General features: G+C 33.7%; 2 protein-coding genes across 3 annotated transcripts; both read right to left on the reverse strand.

The window, feature by feature from the left end:
- Positions 1 to 1,059: 1,059 nt before the first annotated feature.
- LOC132186048 (MLO-like protein 6) lies at positions 1,060 to 7,396 on the reverse strand. 2 transcript variants are annotated; one of them, XM_088517297.1, is made up of 15 exons: positions 7,258 to 7,396; positions 7,098 to 7,155; positions 6,770 to 6,987; positions 6,567 to 6,683; positions 6,351 to 6,402; positions 5,614 to 5,702; positions 4,563 to 4,637; positions 4,379 to 4,473; positions 4,244 to 4,293; positions 3,882 to 3,922; positions 3,527 to 3,700; positions 3,135 to 3,170; positions 2,634 to 2,701; positions 2,431 to 2,491; positions 1,060 to 1,984 (listed from the first exon to the last, which is right to left on the reverse strand). In XM_088517297.1, the coding sequence occupies exons 1-15, from the start codon at positions 7,381 to 7,383 to the stop codon at positions 1,619 to 1,621; spliced, it is 1,626 nt and encodes a 541-aa protein (XP_088373423.1). In that variant the 5' UTR covers positions 7,384 to 7,396; the 3' UTR covers positions 1,060 to 1,618. The 2 variants fall into 2 exon arrangements, with proteins under 2 accessions (XP_088373423.1, XP_059455813.1); XM_059599830.2 differs by having other exon boundaries at positions 6,342 to 6,402.
- Positions 7,397 to 13,989: 6,593 nt separating this feature from the next.
- TET6 (tetraspanin6) lies at positions 13,990 to 16,909 on the reverse strand. The gene is made up of 3 exons (XM_059601822.2): positions 16,265 to 16,909; positions 14,849 to 15,165; positions 13,990 to 14,346 (listed from the first exon to the last, which is right to left on the reverse strand). Exons 1-3 carry the CDS (start codon positions 16,754 to 16,756, stop codon positions 14,307 to 14,309), a joined length of 849 nt encoding a protein of 282 aa, XP_059457805.1. The 5' UTR covers positions 16,757 to 16,909; the 3' UTR covers positions 13,990 to 14,306.
- Between the last annotated feature and the right edge of the window lie 1,352 nt (positions 16,910 to 18,261).

Below are 18,261 nucleotides of genomic sequence, written 5' to 3' on the forward strand. Positions count from 1 at the left end.
TTGAAGTTGCAAATCTTGTGTTATTGGTAAAAAATAAAATAAAATAAAATAAACAGCTAAGCAACATATGCATATGCTTTGTAACCACAAACACCAACAATTTATTGATTTAAAAAAGAAAAGGAAGACCAAGTTGCATATACTTAAGTCTTTAACCTCTGCTATATGTATTAAATCATCACCCAATTTCAAAAGGCAGTAAAGTAAAAGTAAAAGCTAGTGGTATGATCTTTGAAATAAAGTCAAATCCATGAGTGTACAAAAAAAAAAAAAAAAAAAAAAAAGAAGAAGAAGCAGCAGCAGCAAAAGAAAGTGTGTAAAAAGAAGGCTTTGAGACCTGTATAGGCCTTACACTGGAAAATAAACTGAATTGTCTCCTCTTTACTCAGCATCCAAGAACACAAACGTGGGAGATACTGAGAGAAGATAAAAGAAACTCTTCAGCTAATAAAGCTGTCCTCTTTTGTCATGCCACCATCTATAGACCCTTTGATCCACCCTTTGGATCAAACACTGGCGTGGTAGCTCTGATATCATGTAAAATATATAAATATATATATTAAATATATTAAAAAGCGGAAGAAGGAGAGAGAGAAGAGAGAGCGAAAGTATGTACTGGACTATATTGTATTAAGACTGATTAAAATAAGAATATTACAAAAGGCCTCTATTTATAGAGAGGCTATGAGTGTCAGTGATAGGCAAGTAACCTAATAGACTAAGAAAATATAAACCTAGTAGGCTAAAAAAACTCTATAATCCATAAGAAAGTAAATAATCCTAGAATAATATCTATTATATTCTTAACAAATTGAGCCCCAATGTCAATCCTGTTGACGTAACCGATGATTTTGGTAGTTCTGGTAGATTTTGATATTAAAGATAATATAATGAATAAAGGACATATTTGCCATGATTTGTGAATCGTGAAAGTAAATCCGTTGATCAAATATGAAAAAAGTGAAACTTTTGTGGGTGAAATGATAATATTATGCAATACAAGTCTTATTGCAAAAAAATAGCTGAATTACCTTTTTGAATAGTTCGGCCACCCATAAATGATCACCTTCAAACTAGCTATTGAGAATATATAGCTTAATCATCTCGGGGAAAAGTGCCCTTGGGGTTGAGGGTGGTTACCCCCAAGATGCAAAATGAGAGTGGTTTTAATTTTAATCATTTTAATTTTAATTTTTAATTTTTATATTATGTATATGGACACGTGTCGAGTTTTTAGGGGTGTTGCCGTGAATTTTTGTCAAATTTTAGAAGAAAGTTAGACAAAGGCATTATCTTCATCTTTATCCATAACGGAGGTACTAGCTGTGATAAAAACGAAAACCGAATGAGCAAAAATAAAGTTGTTAAAAAACAAGGGCCCGGGCAAAAAATTATTTAACCTTTAATTCTCCTATTACCCAAACTCTATTTGTTGCCTTATTTGTATATATTTATTATTATTTTTTTTATAACATGCCACCTTTATAAAATAGGCCATTCGGACTCGCCCATATAAAGTAAACTCTAGACGCTTACAATATACCACCCGTCCGGACTCGAACACAAGACCTTGAGGTATAACATTCGAGCGGCCGGTGCGAGACATTTGTTTGCTTATTCATCTGCGAAAAGAGAAATCTGACGGACTAACGTTGATTTCGTGTTGGGTTCGAATGGTTCCTAGTGATGGAGGCAATTGCGATGATCTTTGCTCTTGAATCTCCTTCTCTTGCTCAGAATGCATAGAGTCTTCGTGTCCACTTTGTTTCCTTTGGAATTCTAAGTCTTCCATTTCAAAATGATCATTAGGAGATGTGTGCAAGCTATCAAGGCTGCGATGCTGATAGTTATGCAAGAGGTGAATTGGTGAATTTGCCTCAGAATGATGGGCATGCTTAGATTTCTTCTTGGCCTTGCGATGCCAGCTCTTTAATGCTGTTGCCACTCCATCATTAAAAATGGTAGAATTCATGGAAGAGCCCATCTGCAAAAAATCAGTCCAAAGAATAATTAGTCAAAGGCTATGCATATTAATTTTTACTTTTATTTTTTTAACCCCAAAGGGCTCGCCTAGTGGTTGAGGCTTGTGGTCTTAGGGAGTATCACGCATTAGATCTCAAGTTTGAGACTTGCTAGGTACAAACACCCCATTAGGGCGCCACACCCCTTGGTGCAAAAGTCAGGTATTTACCCTGGTCCGTGTAAGGAAACTTTCGAGAATGCAATGCACGGGTTCGAGGTTTACTCTATAAAGGTAGGTCCGAAAAACCCTTCTCCATCATAAATTTTTTTTTAAAAAAAATTGTGTTTTCTTATATTCTCATATAAATGTGAAAACTGCTTTTTAATGATTTGTATTGTTTGCTAATATATTTGCTTCTATATTTGTATTATTTAACCTTTGAAGCCATGTCATCATTAATTTCTCACCCGAATCACTAGAGCATAGAGAGGCAAAGTCACATAACTGCATAGAACTTGTGTGATGATCCTGAAGAAAGTGCCAAAGTCGTATAGCATTAGCAATTCTTAAACTTAATTAACACATTAATCATCCAAATAACTACATCTTAACAATGGCACCATGCATGGCATATGGAATTCCATGGATGTGCATTTGTGAAAGAACTCACCCCGTTGAGAGTCTGATGACCTTATCTTCAGTGCGCTTATGGAAGCAAGAATTTATGCCAAATGCATACTGAAAGAGAAGAAAAAATATGACAGGAAAGTTAGGGAAAGCTCTTAGCATAAGCTTCACTTGTTGCTTAATTCTAAATTCTAAAAGTAGATGCTTTTGAGCAATGCCAATGTCACATGTGATGGGACTTTGTTTCGTAGTACAGACACCATTAAAAGCATGTTTGTGATTGCATTTGAAAAATAGAGCTTTTAAATCAAAAAGCATTTTTTGACAAAAGCATCATTTTTAAGTTTTTGCCAAAAGTACGTTTTAGTCATTTTTTGACTTCTTGGATCCTCAAAAACGCTTTCAAAATTTTTTACGAAACCGATACTTTTTTTCTTTAAATGAACTTTTTGAGTATTAAATGCACTTTTAGGCTCCTTAAACGCAACTCAAACAGTCCCTAAGTACTTTGTGAATTAATGAATTAAAGAAGTGAAAGGCTTACCACACTCCACGCATAGAAGGCCAGTTGAAATGCATTCTGCAATTAAAGTCAAGACAAAGATGGCAAAAGCCAAAGGCTGATATTAGAATCCAGAGAGCTCGAAAGCGTTTGAGATTACGTTAAAAAGTTTAAAAAGCATTTTTAGTACATAAAAAGATGTACCAAGCAAAAATGGATCTGATGGGTAAAAACTTAAAAAGCACTTTTTGACTTTTTTGCTCTAAAAAAAACTCAAAACTGCATTTTGAGAAAAGCTTGAAAATGAGGTTTTCTTCTTCTTCTTTTTTCCTATAAAAGTTATTTTAGACTTTTTCTGTAAACAAAAGTTCTATTTCTCGACGCAATCTCAAAGAGGCTGTAATATGTAATTTGTTGATGTATTTGAGAAATACCTGAAAGAGAACGAAGTGAATGAGATAGAGAAGGAACCGAGGGTTTCCAAACCAGAAGAGGTCATCACCTGGTTGTACCACAGGTGTACCCTTAATCACATCTCCTCTCTCTTGAATTCTTAGCCCCATTTTTGTAATTATTACTTGTAGCTGTGTACCCACCAAGAGGATTACCTGTAAAATCACAACAAACCACATGATTTTCCATTAAACCAACAACCCAAAAGCTTAGATTGTAAACAAAGCCGATAAAAGAACAAAGTTTTCCTCCAAAAACCCTGGCTATTAAAATGGGTTGGAGGAACCGGACAAAGAAAAATTTAGGAAACCAGTTGGTTTCTGTAATTGAGCTTACAATCAATGGGAGAAATGGTAGCCATAGATAAGAATGCCATCCTGTCCAAACATCGATGGAAACATTTCTTAGTCAGTAGTAGTTACTAAGGCAGCCCACAACATATTTGGGCTCAAAAATGAGAATGGCACACAAAGAATGAACACTACTTGGCCCGCAAGGGACAGCTCGAATGATCGACTCATTTGCTTAATATCATCGGTTATTCGAGTCGTCACTCAACCGATACACGGTTCTTACGGACAAGGTCGTGTATTTAGAGTTTGCCCAACAAGAATATCAGGAAGTGGCCTTGCCTTCAAGGGTTCCACGTCATTAAAAAGAGAGATAGTATGATAACCAAAAGGTAGTATTTAGCTTACCATATGCGTTGGACAATAGGGATAAAACTGCAAAGCACCATATTTTTGGACTGCAAATGAGAGGTAAAGTTGGAATTTTAAGATAATTAAAAATCAATCAAAGAAGCAAAGGCCTTTAAGTGCTTCAGCACCAACCTTATCCCCACCACGAATTTAAAATCAGCTTCAAGTGCTCTCTGGATGTATTTTTGAAAATCAAACGTTGTTTCACTTCCGGGTGCCAAATGTGCCTGAAGTCATATAATGTAACATAATAACATTGGAATCCCTTTCCCAACTACATGTACAAAAAATCTGACTTTTAGTGGATTAAACGTACCACGATAAATCCATATCTCAACGTAATGTAATCAACCTTAGTAATTGATCTGAAGAATTGTCTGAAGAAACAAACCTGATAGGAGGAGAAAAGAGTTTTCAAACAACTGTAACATAACTAACCTTTTATGCCCTTAAATTTCAAAATTGAAAAATAAACACAAGTTTCATTACTAAGGCTTCGTTTGTTTCGGCATCAAATTTTTTTCTCAAAAAATGTTTTTAGCTGTGATGTAGGACTGTGCAGATGTAGATAGTAATTGCATTATGTGGATGCGGATATCCTTTCTTCTACATTTCTCCACGTAGATGGTGACTTCAGGGGTTTTAAGGAGAGGAATTTGTAACACCCTAGTTCCATATTAAAAAGATGAGTTGCCCACGTTGGCACATTTAGTCAATTTGAAACTTCCTTAAAATTACTTTTAAAGTTCAATTTTACCTAATAAATAAGCAATGTGGAACAACTTAGCACCAATGAACATATCTTATAAACTATTAACTCTGTGTGACTTACACATCTTTTCTCAACATGAAACTAGAGTGTTACGCTAATGATATCTTGAAAATTGAACATTGTACTTAAGATAAAAATAAATAAATCCAACATGTAATATAGAGCGCTCCACCAATTATTAGTTATGGCATACATTTTGGGGGAGACTGATATTTTCCATCGTTTATCATTCCTCCCACCTCACCCATTGATAATTGCTTTAATTGCGGGACTAAGACCTAGAAATAGGGTTGTAATAAACTAGTCTCGTCGACAATCGGTTTGTTTAAACTCGATCTTAACTTGACTCGTGATTGCAGAAACTGGCTCATGACGGTAGAAACTCGCTTGATTATTAAGTGATACATACTCGGTTTACTCGCCCGACTCGATTAAGGTTTGTGAGCCTAACTCATACATACACATATAAACATGTTTATATATATATATATATAATAACTTAATATAAACATATACTAACTTAATATTATTATTAAGCAACAAACTAACTATGCAAGCATAGTTAAGTAGTTAATTATAGGATTTCAATACTGACCATCCAAAGGGAAACCGTTGACTTGCTCCAGTAGGTTAAGTGCCTTCGTCCAAATGATGTTTCCCTTGCAAACCTAAACCGCTCGTGATCTGCATCATATAAATCATTTTCCATAACCATATATGATCTCTTTTACCAAACTATATAAAAAAAATAAAAAATAAAAAAATCCTACAATTTATTTTAAATTAAATTAGCAACAGCAAATCGTGACACATGAAATAAAAAATAAAAAATAAAAAAAGAGATATTAATCTTTTTTTTTTCATACAAAATTTGCTCACAAAAGCAATTTACAAAGTCATCTTTAATGTTGACTTTGTAGTATAAAAAAAGTGGACAAGTCTTTAACGGCATAGATTGACAGTGTGAGTCACTTTCGGTAACTTAGTTTTGTGTTCATAGCATTATCCAAGAAAGAGAGGGGTTTGACTACTCTGTGGAGCACCTGACCAAGTCCATAAGTGACATTAATTTCATTAAATGAGAAGATGTTTGAATTACTACTGCTTTTACTATAATTTATTTTACAAATTAACGTGACATAATTAAAGAATGTATGGTTAAAAGCAGTCACTAACTAATTTAATTGAAAAAAAAAAAAAAAAAAAAAACCTTCTTAATTATTTCATCAATTATAGCCTATAAGAAAACTTATAATAAAAACTGTAGCACTTAGAAGTAGTCTTTTGTTTTTTAAGCAAGTTTTTGAAGAGCCGATTTGTTACCAATATGACCTTGAGATTCAAGTGTCCTTGTTTCTTCCTCCCAAGCCTTCCATCTTTTGATCTGCAATTTCCAAGAAGAATTCATCAAATCCGATTACAATCAATGCTGAAATTAAATCCTATAATATATTCTAACAAGAATCTATTCAAAGAAGAATTTAGATCTCGAGAGAAAGAGAAAGGGGTTGCAATTTGTGCATGTATATATGTTAAAAAAGTACCTACCTTGGTTGTGCCTAAAGCCAGGGTGATTATGCAGTAGAGCACATGAAAAACGGCTAAGACAAAGATGAATATATGCAGCTGGTGAATCGAATACGCAGACATGAAGGCCACTTTACCCTGCAAACAACTCATCCCTCTAAATTCATATATATGAAAGCTCTGCTAGAAAAAAACAAACAAACAAACTTATAAATTCAGCTTACCTTTTTGCATTTGTCGCATCCTTTTGTAGCTAATCTTCGACGACCACTGAAGCCAGAATCAAATAACTGGAGCACTTTCCGACCACTTTTGTCGGAATATTTCTTCTCACCTATACAGGGATGCCAAGTGTCTCCAACACTCATGGGTATACACATCCCAGAAATGGGCTCTTGGAACACTGTTAGGAGCAGGGATATGAATCCCAACAGCATAATCTCTGACCGAAAAAAAAAAAAAAAAAAAAAAACCCAATAAATTAAGAAAAATGGTTAATTAATTGACCATTTGTTGATGATCTTAATGTGTGAGATATATATATAGAGGTACCTGATTTGATCTTTTCAAGGGCTTCGTGAAGAGGTCCCTTGTGTTTGGCTTTTAGCCACTATAATTAATATATAAAGCATGCAAGAATTTTCAGTAATCAATCAAGAAAACAATACAAACAAAAGAGAATATATATACAACCTTAATCAATAATATTTACCTTTCCAGTAGCTTCAATAATATGTTCAATGAAGATTGAAATGGCAAGCAACATGAAGCACACCACCGCAACTGCCCATGTTGGAGTTTCCGCCATTGTACGTTCATCATACTCACATTTGTCCATCACACTGTATGTTGAGCAGGCTCTTGAGGAGATCACAGAGATCGATGATTATATATATATATATATATAACTCAACACTTACAAGTCTATTCACGCGTGTGTATATATACACGTGAATGGACTTGTAAGTGTTGAGTTTTACGTTGAAAAAGTATAAAGAAAAATAGTAGTTAATAAATCTAAATCGACCAAAACCTATTAGCGTAGGTTTTTGAACTAAAGTGGTGTTCAAATATGTATATTAATATACTCCTGGTAAAAACTCTCAAACAGTTGGATTGAGATTCCTTGAAATTCATTTTAAATTTGAGATTCTCAAATTCATAAATCTCAGTCGTTCATATCATTTAAGCGTCTAAAATAGGTCATATTTCAAAATTTAATGAAGAAACTACCTTATTAATTTTTTCCTAACTAGTCGTATCATCGTTAGCTTCTTGAAACGGGTGCGCATCGTGTGGGTGTGCATAACACTCTTAAAAATATTAAAAAACTCACAGACAAAGGACTTGAGTCAACGTGGATAGGAGAATGTGCTCCAAAAACTGGGCTAGAATTTTATCCAACTACAATGATCAATCCCCTTCGGAGAAAATTCCATAAAGAATGGCCACCCAAAGGTGTTGGGAGAAGTCAGTCAACTAGGGAAGTCGTGTTGTTAACGTTAATCCACGTGTAAATACAAAAATAAAAATAAAATAAAAAATTGAGTTCTATATTAAAAATATATTATATGATTGAATGATTACATTTAAAGTGAAACTTTTTATGGGTGAAATGATAATATTATTGCAATACGAGTCTTATTGCAAAAATAATCTTGTTCGAGTGGCTGAATTAACTTTTTGAATACTTTAGCGGTGCTAATGTGGATTTTCGTCAAATTTTAGAATGAAAATTTGCTCTTGAATCTCCTTCTCTTGCTCGGAATGCATAGTCTTTGTGTCCACTTTGTTTCCTTTGGAATTCTAAGTCTTCCATCTTAAGATGATCATAAGGAGAGGTGTGCAAGCTGTCGAGGCTGCCATGCTGATAGTAATACAAGAGGTGAATTGGTGAATTTGTCTCAAAATGATGGCCATGCTTAGATTTCTTCTTGGCCTTGCGATGCCAGCTTTGTAATGCTATTGCCACTCCATCATTAAAAATGGTGGAATTCATGGAAGAGCCCATCTGCAAAAAATCAGTCCAAAAAATAATTAGTCATAATTATTATTGTTTACTACACAAAGGCTAATATATCTAAATCGATCAAAACCTATTAGCTTAGATTTTTGAACTAAAATAGTGTTCAAATATGTATATTAATATATATTTGATAAAAACTCTCAAACAATTTATCTCTCTAACTAGATGTATTAGAGTCAATTAACTTCTTGAAACAGTGCACATCATGTGGGTGTGCGTGCCGCTCTTAAAAATGTGAAAAAACTCACAAACAAAATGGATTTGAGTCAACGTGGATGGGAGAATGTGCCCCCAAAAAATGGGCTAGAATTTTGTCCTATTACAATGATCAATCCCCATAGGAGAAAATTCCATAAAGTGTGGCCACCCAAAGGTGTTGGGAGAAGTCAGTCAACTAGGGAAGTCGTGTTGTTAACGTTAATCCACGTGTAAATACAAAAATAAAAATAAAATAAAAAATTGAGTTCTATATTAAAAATATATTATATGATTGAATGATTAAATTTAAAGTGAAACTTTTTATGGGTGAAATGATAATATTATTGCAATACGAGTCTTATTGCAAAAATAATCTTGTTCGAGTGGCTGAATTAACTTTTTGAATACTTTAGCGGTGCTAATGTGGATTTTCGTCAAATTTTAGAATGAAAATTTGCTCTTGAATCTCCTTCTCTTGCTCGGAATGCATAGTCTTTGTGTCCACTTTGTTTCCTTTGGAATTCTAAGTCTTCCATCTTAAGATGATCATTAGGAGAGGTGTGCAAGCTGTCGAGGCTGCCATGCTGATAGTAATACAAGAGGTGAATTGGTGAATTTGTCTCAAAATGATGGCCATGCTTAGATTTCTTCTTGGCCTTGCGATGCCAGCTTTGTAATGCTATTGCCACTCCATCATTAAAAATGGTGGAATTCATGGAAGAGCCCATCTGCAAAAAATCAGTCCAAAAAATAATTAGTCATAATTATTATTGTTTACTACACAAAGGCTAATATATCTAAATCGATCAAAACCTATTAGCTTAGATTTTTGAACTAAAATAGTGTTCAAATATGTATATTAATATATATTTGATAAAAACTCTCAAACAGTTTATCTCTCTAACTAGACGTATTAGAGTCAATTAACTTCTTGAAACAGTGCACATCATGTGGGTGTGCGTGCCGCTCTTAAAAATGTGAAAAAACTCACAAACAAAATGGATTTGAGTCAACGTAGATGGGAGAATGTGCCCCCAAAAAATGGGCTAGAATTTTGTCCTATTACAATGATCAATCCCCATCGGAGAAAATTCCATAAAGTGTGGCCACCCAAAGGTGTTGGGAGAAGTCAGTCAGCAAGGGAAGTTGTGTTGTTAACGTTAATCCACGTGTAAATATAAAAAATTTAAAAAAATTAAAAAAAAAATTGAGTTCTATATTAAAAATATATTATATGATTGAATGATTTAAATAAATAATTGTTAACACTTTTTTTTTCCTCTTTTCAAAACAAAACAATCTAAAATATCAAGCTGCAGAATGAGATGAGGAAAGAGAAGTAATTTAATTGAAGTTTGTAAGGAAGGAGGGCTTGATGTGAATGCAAGTAAGAAAATTCCACCCATGTCATGTGCTTAGAAGGCTATCTATGCTGACCTTCTCATGTGATTAAGAAAGAGAAATATTAAGAATACCAAACTTTTTATTAAAAGATTGATATTAAAATGATGTGCAGTTTATTAATTAAAGAGGATAAAAACAATTAATTAAAAAAACTGTTACGGGTATTAATAAATAAACTTCACATTAATTTGGTACTCATGTCTTAGTAAACAATTTGGTACTCATAGCATTTTTCATCAAGTAAAATAACTTTTATGTACCATTTTAAAGGTTATGGATAAGAGAAATGCTACATTTTTTAATTTTTTTTTTCTTCAAAAGTTGGTTTCCAAGTAATGTATTGTCATCTCATGAGTTTGACACGTTTTCCAAAACAATAAATTTCATTGAAAATGGTGACACATTATTTAAATACCAATTTTTAAAAAATAAGTTTTCATCTGATTTGGATTTGGTCCTTAGATTTTCAATTTCAAGAATAAAGCCCTTAGGTTTTACTCAAGTTTTAAATTGGTCTTTCTATCACTTTAATGTCAAAATTAACGTGTTTCATGTGCCACATGTGTCTCATTTGTCACGCTAAGGTCCATGTCAGCACCCAATATCAATGTCTAGATCTTCCCTCCTCCCCTTTTATGGTAGCAATGTTCAGCGTCTTCTCTGTAGGCTCCATTGATCTCCATTTCTAACGGGTTGCTTTAGATCTAGTTTGTAGATCTAAATCTAGATTCAGATTTAGTCTCTTCAACCTTAGATCCGATCATTTTCTTTAGCCAAAGCGTGTCTTCAGAAGCGATGTCTACGATGCCTTACTTCTCCACTGTTGCTTGTGGGAGTTTTTGTTTTTGTCTTCTGTTGTTGTTGTTGTTTGTTTGTTGTAGTTATTGTTGTTTTTATTTTATGATCCTAGCCGTTGGGCTGAAGACGTGAATAATGTTTATGGCTTTTGGGTCGAGAGGGAAATGGTTTGGGTGCGAGTATTTTGCTCATACCTGAAAAATGGCTTCTTATGCTCCCGGAAGGAGTCTGCGTTAGCAAATCTGTTTTATAATCTGAAGATCGGGCTGGGATAGCGGATGTTTGACGTCATAGATTGATTTTTCATTGTAAGATCTGTTACATCTTCGATGTTTTGACGTGTAATCTTTTAGCTTCAGCTATGATCTTGCAGAACTGTATGTTCTGTAATTGTAAGAGCTTTTATTCTCTTAACTACTATCAATGAAATCAGATTAATTTTCCCTAAAAATAAAATAAAAAAGCCACGTAACTTTTTCACTCCAAATCCCTTCCCACTATCCTATTTAATAAATTTCGGATTTTTTTTATTAACCAAATGTTCTAAACAGACACTTAATCATGTGTATATAATATTTTATTTTATTTTATTTCTATTTTAAAAAAGAAACTCTAAATGCCTAACCAATTAACCGTTGACAGATTTATTTCTTCCTTTTGAAATATATATATATATATATATATATATGACAACTACTTATCGAATATTAAATATTTCTTAACATTTACTCTAGGGCACACGTTAACAAGATACATGTTGCAAAAAATAAAAATAAAAAAATAAAAAATAAAAAATAAAAAATTTTTTAACGATTCAGATGTTGACATTACCTCACCATTATTGCAATGGACCACGAGTGAATTAAATACAAGTGGATTCTTAATTTAGGAAATTAATTATTTTAAAAATTACTATTAAAAAATAAGGATTTTAAAATACTTTATTTGAAAGCACAATTTTTAAAAATTCAGTTAAGTGTTTTAAAACAATCGTTGTTTTTAATATTTAAAATCGTAGTTTTAACTTTTAAATTAGTGTGTTTTTAAAACGGCACCATCTTGCATGCGATTTAAAAACGAACATGCAATCAATATACTTTCTGTGAATTGTTTTAAAATTATAAGAAAATGTTAGGTATTTTTCTCTTGTTCTCATGGTCCTACGTGAATATTATTTTTTTAAAATAAAAGCAAAAAAGAAAAAAGAAACTCACCCCACCGATCCCTTATTTCTCTCACCCAATTTTTAGAAAATAATATTCACATAGGATTAAGAGAACACCTAATATTCTCCAAAATTATATTTTTGAATCATATTCCCCAATGCACTCTTATAAAAATCGATAGCATTAATTAAGAATTATATAAGAGATATCACTCGTTTATATAATTCAAATGAAATGGAGAGCATAATCTCTTTTAAGAAGGTTAATCATACAAAAATTAAGCTAAGTACTACAATTAATTAAAGCATGAAGCATTAAAGAAGATGGAAGAAGATGCATGGGTACGAAAAGTAGAGGGGTGAAGTAAAACAGAACGCCGGCGTGCTGAGCACGCCAGACAAAAAATATATATATGTCATGATACAGACAACGCCGGCGTGCTAAGCATGTCAGGCAAAAATTTTTTTTAAAATTAAAAAAAAAATTTTGCCTGACATGCTTAGCACGCCGGCGTTGTCTGTATCATGACCCAAACTAGAGGGGTGGTTGAAACTGAGATATCAAACTCTTCCTTTTTCTTCATCCAGTTTTGTTGTACCTAATTCCTACATCAAGTTGGTTGCTGCCATCCTAATTCCTATGGCAGCAGAGAATTAGAGGTACCGTCCAATTGAGGAAAACATTCTCAATCTTTTTTTTCAAACAGCAGTTAATATCTTGAAAAAAACAACTTTATCTAAAACAAATGCATTTTACATTTTATTTATAATGTTTATTCAAATAAACATGAAGGTTCGAATGCAACTTGTTCAGTTGTTCTTGTCGTTCAAATTATTGGACTTAATTTATTTATTGGGTGGCCGAAGAGGAGGACCCTATTGTGTAGCAGGAAAGACAAAGCTTATCAATTGATCCCCAATGTTTATACTGTTGACTTAACCGACTCCTATAGTTTTGGTGGGATAGTTTTGGTGGGATAGCATCCCCTCCATTTCAAATGAAATGAAAAGTATTTATTTAGTGTAAAATTAAGGGTTATTATCCTTAATTTTACACTAAATTAATATTCTCCATTTCAACTAAAATGGAGAGGTTAAGGATCATGTTCCGATTTTGGTAGTTCACGTAGATTTTGATATTTAATTTGCCTAATGAAATTAGGATCGGGTGAGTGTCCTAATTTGAAAATTGGGTTCAGCTAGCTTGGGTCTAATTTCAATTAGATGTTTTGGGATTAGAACAAATGTCCTATAACAACACACAAGAGACATATTTCAATCCAACCTATTCTATTTCAATTGAAACCAGACCCAACCCGAATCTCTGATAATTTATGCATGTTTTAATGAGTAATGATATAAGGAAAATTAGAGTCCTCCCAAATGTTATGTGATATTTAAAATCACCAATAGATTAAAATTCAATAATGATCATCTCAAATTCAATGGTAATTTTAAATGTCACATCACATTTGAGATGACTTTAGAATGACTAAAGTTTTAGGACTAGAGTCCTCTTATATCATTACTCTCTATTTTAATAGTTGTTTAGTATATGTGGCCTGCTAAATTAGAGAATTCAGGCATGGGGACCCATAATGTGACAAAAGTTCTATTTTAGAGAAAAATATGATCCTTGGCCCCAAAAAAGAGAAGAAAAAATGGCACTCTCCCAATTTCTAGCCACCCATAATGGTGAAGGGGCCCTCCATTGAACTATATTGAAGTTGCAAATCTTGTGTTATTGGTAAAAAAAATATAAAAGAAAAAGAAAAAAAAAAAAAAAAAAAAAGGGCTAAGCAACATATGTATATGATTTGTAACTATGAACACCAACAATTTATTGATTAAAAAAAGAAAAGGAAGACCAAGTTGCATATACTTAAGTCTTTAACCTCTGCTATATGTATTAAATCATCACCCAATTTCAAAAGGCAGTAAAGTGAAAGTAAAAGCTAGTGGTATGATCTTTGAAATAAAGTCAAATCCATGAGTGTACAAAAAAAAAAAAAAAAAGAAAGAAAAGCAGCAAAAGAAAGTGTGTAAAAAGAAGGCTTTGAGACCTCTATAGGCCTTACACTGGAAAATAAACTGAATTGTCTCCTCTTTACTCAGCATCCAAGAACACAAACGTGGGAGATACTGAGAGAAGATAAAAGAAACTCTTTAGCTAATAAAGCTGTTCTCTTTTGTCATGCCACCATCTCCACCTGCAAAAGCAAAAACCAAAATCATTCTTCATTAGCAGAGAGACAGAGCATAAAGTTTCAACTGGGTCTCCATATCTTTAACTGGTTTCAGAGAAAGCCTTCGGAGATACCCTGGACCAAGTTTTAGGGCCCTGTTTGGACTTTGGGACTCCAAAAAAAAATGACAAAAGAAAGTGAAAAGGAAAGGGACATGGTGAAGGTGTTCACTGGTCGGTCTGTTGTGACTCAAAGCCCCATAATTCTTTGAAATTACTCTGTTCTTTTCTAAAGCTTCAAAGTTGCATATATAACCCTCAATGCTTCTTTTTTTTTTTTTTTTTCTTTACCCTTTTTTGTGTAACACCCACTAAAGCTCGTCCAATTGGGTAGTCGTTTTAATGAATTATAAAGGTGATTGAGAGCAAATTAACTAGTTTTTTTTTTTTTTCGAAGTGATTACACATATGTGAATAGTATTAGAGCAATCTAGTAACAGAGCATGTGAGAAGGATGTGTGACTGACCAGTAATAATCCCATCTGGGTTTGACTTTGCTCATCCGGTTCTGACCATAGGGGTAGTCAGTTTCGGCTCGTTTGGTGTTTTGGAAAGCACAGCAGCCAATGGAATAGATCCCAATGAGGAAGACAAGCATGACAATGTTAAGAACAGAGAGCTTGTGCCAGTCCCTCCTCACATCCTCCAGCACCCCGGCCTTGCACGAGTCGCACTCGTAGCACAGCATGTTTGGCGCATTGTTCCACTTGTAGCAATCCTGGTCTTGGGCTACCGTTGTTGCCATGTTGTAGTTGCAAGATGTTGGCGGCTTACAACAACCAGACTGCAATTATACACAAATACACAGCGAAAATTAGTTCTTATCATGTCAGTCGTTAAATAATTAAATTTAAAAGTAATTAACGTGCCAGTATCATCATAATTGTCACACAAGTTTTTAAAGAGTTTGTAGTAAAAGCTGCTATAGACATATGTAGAATGTTTTTTTAAGAAAAAAAAAAAATTATTGACTATAATAAGTAATTAGAACTCTTTTTTGTGATACTACTGGTTTTCAAGGTAGGTTTTGAAATTTGATGTAAAATTAAAAGAAAGTTGGAGACTAGTGTTTTTCTAGTGTCATCCTTGCCGTAGGTAGATATTATTTTATAGAAAAATGCTATAATGTAATAAAAAAATCATTTTTAACCCATAAAAGTCCTAGGTGGCAAGAAGCTATAGGCTCTATCTGTAATTGTTGTGACCCCACCTACTAATAGGACCTGTGCCCTCTTGCCACTTAGAACTTTTATGAGTCAAAAATAGTCTTTTTATTGTACTATAGCATATCTCTATTTAAAAAAAATTGTCCTTATTTTATTTACTTTATTTTTAAAAAATAATATCCACTTAAGACAAAAGGCATACTAAGAGAACACCGGTAGAGAGGAATTCAAGGTAGATAGATGAAAAGATCTGAATAGAGCATCATTATAGCCTAGCCTAGAGCTTATTCTCTCAAAATTTTGGTACAAAGTCTTGTCAACTTATGATGATTCTTTTGGACAAAGAATTTCACAAAAATTGATCAATCCAGAAGACAGGAACAAAGTTCCTTCTTTTTGGAGAGGAAAAATGAAACAAAAATTTGTTAATAAAGTAAGTTCACCCATACCCATCTAGGCAAAGGTGCCCTTAGACCAGATGTATATATATATATATATATATATATATATATGAAATCATGATACTTCCAAAAAAAAAAAACCCTTAATTTTAAGACAAGACAAAATTAATGCAAAACTATTTCTATTTAGTAAGCTGATAAGGTAGTAAAAATCAGTCTCTAGATTAACAAAAGCCCAGTAAAAAAATAATTTAAAAACTGAGTTTTACTGCAACGTTGTCGTCTTACTGATTTCTCCAATGTTTTATTTTCTCACCTGTATGGGAGACATGTCCTTCTCCAAATAATCAAGGGGTGTCCAAGTTGCAATCTTTTCACAAGCTTTGGAGCCCAAAATACAGCTTCTGATAGTCATCCAGTAACGAGGATCCTGAATCCTGCTCTTCAACCACGGCGAGTAATCCTCCAGACGATACTCCTTGTAAACCCTGCCGGAAACTTGAGCGCCGCCGCCTTGGCTCGTCACCACGAACCCGAACACAGTGAAACTCATCAGGGCCGCAATGATAAACAGCATCACCACCAAGTAAACCCAGAGCGCCCACGCTACATGAAAGCACGCCCCAATGAAGCCGGCGAGGGAGATAACGAGCACGACAAAGCCTATGACCAGAAGCGGCGTTTGGAGGAAAGTCTCGCAGGTTGTGCTGCTCTTCGCCATCCATAGGCCTCCGCCAATGATGGGTATCGACGCTAAGAGCGTGAAAAGGTTGAGGAATCCGATCACTGTGTTGCTAAACCGATACATCGCTGATCGATCGATCCTTTTTTCTCTCTGATTCTTTTTTGTTGTTGTGGGTTGTGTTGTGTTGTTGCTTTCTTTCTCTTTAAAATGGTGGCATTGCTTTCTTTTGTTATGGATCCTGACGCCTCAAACAATTCAAATTGTCTTTCTACTGTGCTCTGTTTGCTTTCCCAGGCCAGTTTTTTTATATTCACAAAAAACTTTATTTGAGGTGTGACAAATTAAGCGACTAAATTATACTTCTTCTTAGTCCTTAAGGAAGTTTTGTGGAGTTATAAAATGACTAAATTGTCCTTGCCATTACATTCATTCCACTCGATCCTTATCTAAATAGAGATTGCTCGAATTTTTGTGAAATTTTGGACGGCCCAAAAGAAAAGGGGTTGTGAGGTTTACTTTTTCAAATAGTAAACACTACCAACTCCTTTCTTAAGCTGTTCAAATTTTTGTAAAATTTGAACTGTTTAATATTTAAGAGCACTCATTTGCACCTGGTTGCTAGTAGGAATGCAAATTTTGGTGAAAAATCACCCACACCCGACTAGCTACTTTAACAAAAAAGAGATTAATGAAGAACTTAATCTAATTCTATCAGTCTCTCTGCTTTCATTTTTTTTTTTTTTTTTTTGGGTTGAGATAGTTGAAATAAGGAGTGGAATATCGGTGCTTTAGAAAAATTGATAACTAAAATAAATTTGTTAAGTCGGATATGAATGCTCAAATTTCACGGGATTTCAATACTCTGTGCTAATATGCAACTCATAATTAAAGAAAATTCTTTTTAACTCAATTTATGAAGAAGAAAAAAATTATGTCAAATCAAGTATGGAGGGAAGCAAATAATAGCCTGGGATGCAAGCAACGCATTGTAGAATAATATTATTTTTTTTGGATGAATAATATTGATTCAGTTTAAGATAGGCTTAGAAGAGTTACCAAACAACACGTAAGAATTGAGCCCATAAAAGATGCATCAATTCGTTATCCATTGCACCAAGGAAAGCAAAGAATAATAGGAGGCGTTTTGGTAAAATTACAAATTGGGGTTTTTTGCTTCCGGGTCATGGGCCCCAATTGGGCTTCTTTTTGAAGCACGATCGGAACCAGGGCTAAGCTATCCTCGTGTGTAGATGGAATATAATACTAGAGGCTACTGCCTCTTTCTTATCCTCTTAGCCTCTCTCTCAGGCTTTGTTTAATGTCTTTGTTTGATTCCCTTTACGGCTCCACTAGATATTTTTATTTTTTTTTTAATGGAAAAAGATTCCACCATTTAATTTGTTAATGACAAAATAATTAGCAAGTGGTTAATAATGATTGAAACTTTCTGGATTATAGAAGTGCAAGCACTCATTACTCATTTCTTCCTTTTTAGAATGTAAATTGAAAGAAAATAGAGTCCTTTTTCTTACTCTTAAAAACCCAGTTAAGTAATTAGTAAAATCGCATTTTCGTGTTATTGCTTGTGATTTGAAAACGTTAACTTTTTCAAATTTTTCAGAATGCTG

Source organism: Corylus avellana, chromosome 6 (assembly GCF_965113065.1).
Source record: "Corylus avellana chromosome 6, dhCorAvel1.hap1.2, whole genome shotgun sequence".
NCBI classification, from domain to species: Eukaryota; Viridiplantae; Streptophyta; class Magnoliopsida; order Fagales; family Betulaceae; genus Corylus; species Corylus avellana.

Coding starts and splice junctions, on each gene's coding strand:
- LOC132186048 (XM_059599830.2), bottom strand. CDS start 7,383: ATGGACAAATGTGAGTATGATGAACGTACAATGGCGGAAACTCCAACA. Junction 7,156..7,257: donor TTATTGAAGCTACTGGAAAG/GTAAATATTATT, acceptor TATTAATTATAG/TGGCTAAAAGCCAAACACAA. Junction 4,638..5,613: donor CAACGGTTTCCCTTTGGATG/GTCAGTATTGAA, acceptor TCCTCCTATCAG/GTTTGTTTCTTCAGACAATT.
- TET6 (XM_059601822.2), bottom strand. CDS start 16,756: ATGTATCGGTTTAGCAACACAGTGATCGGATTCCTCAACCTTTTCACG. Junction 15,166..16,264: donor AGGACATGTCTCCCATACAG/GTGAGAAAATAA, acceptor GTATAATTGCAG/TCTGGTTGTTGTAAGCCGCC. Junction 14,347..14,848: donor CCCAGATGGGATTATTACTG/GTCAGTCACACA, acceptor TTGCTTTTGCAG/GTGGAGATGGTGGCATGACA.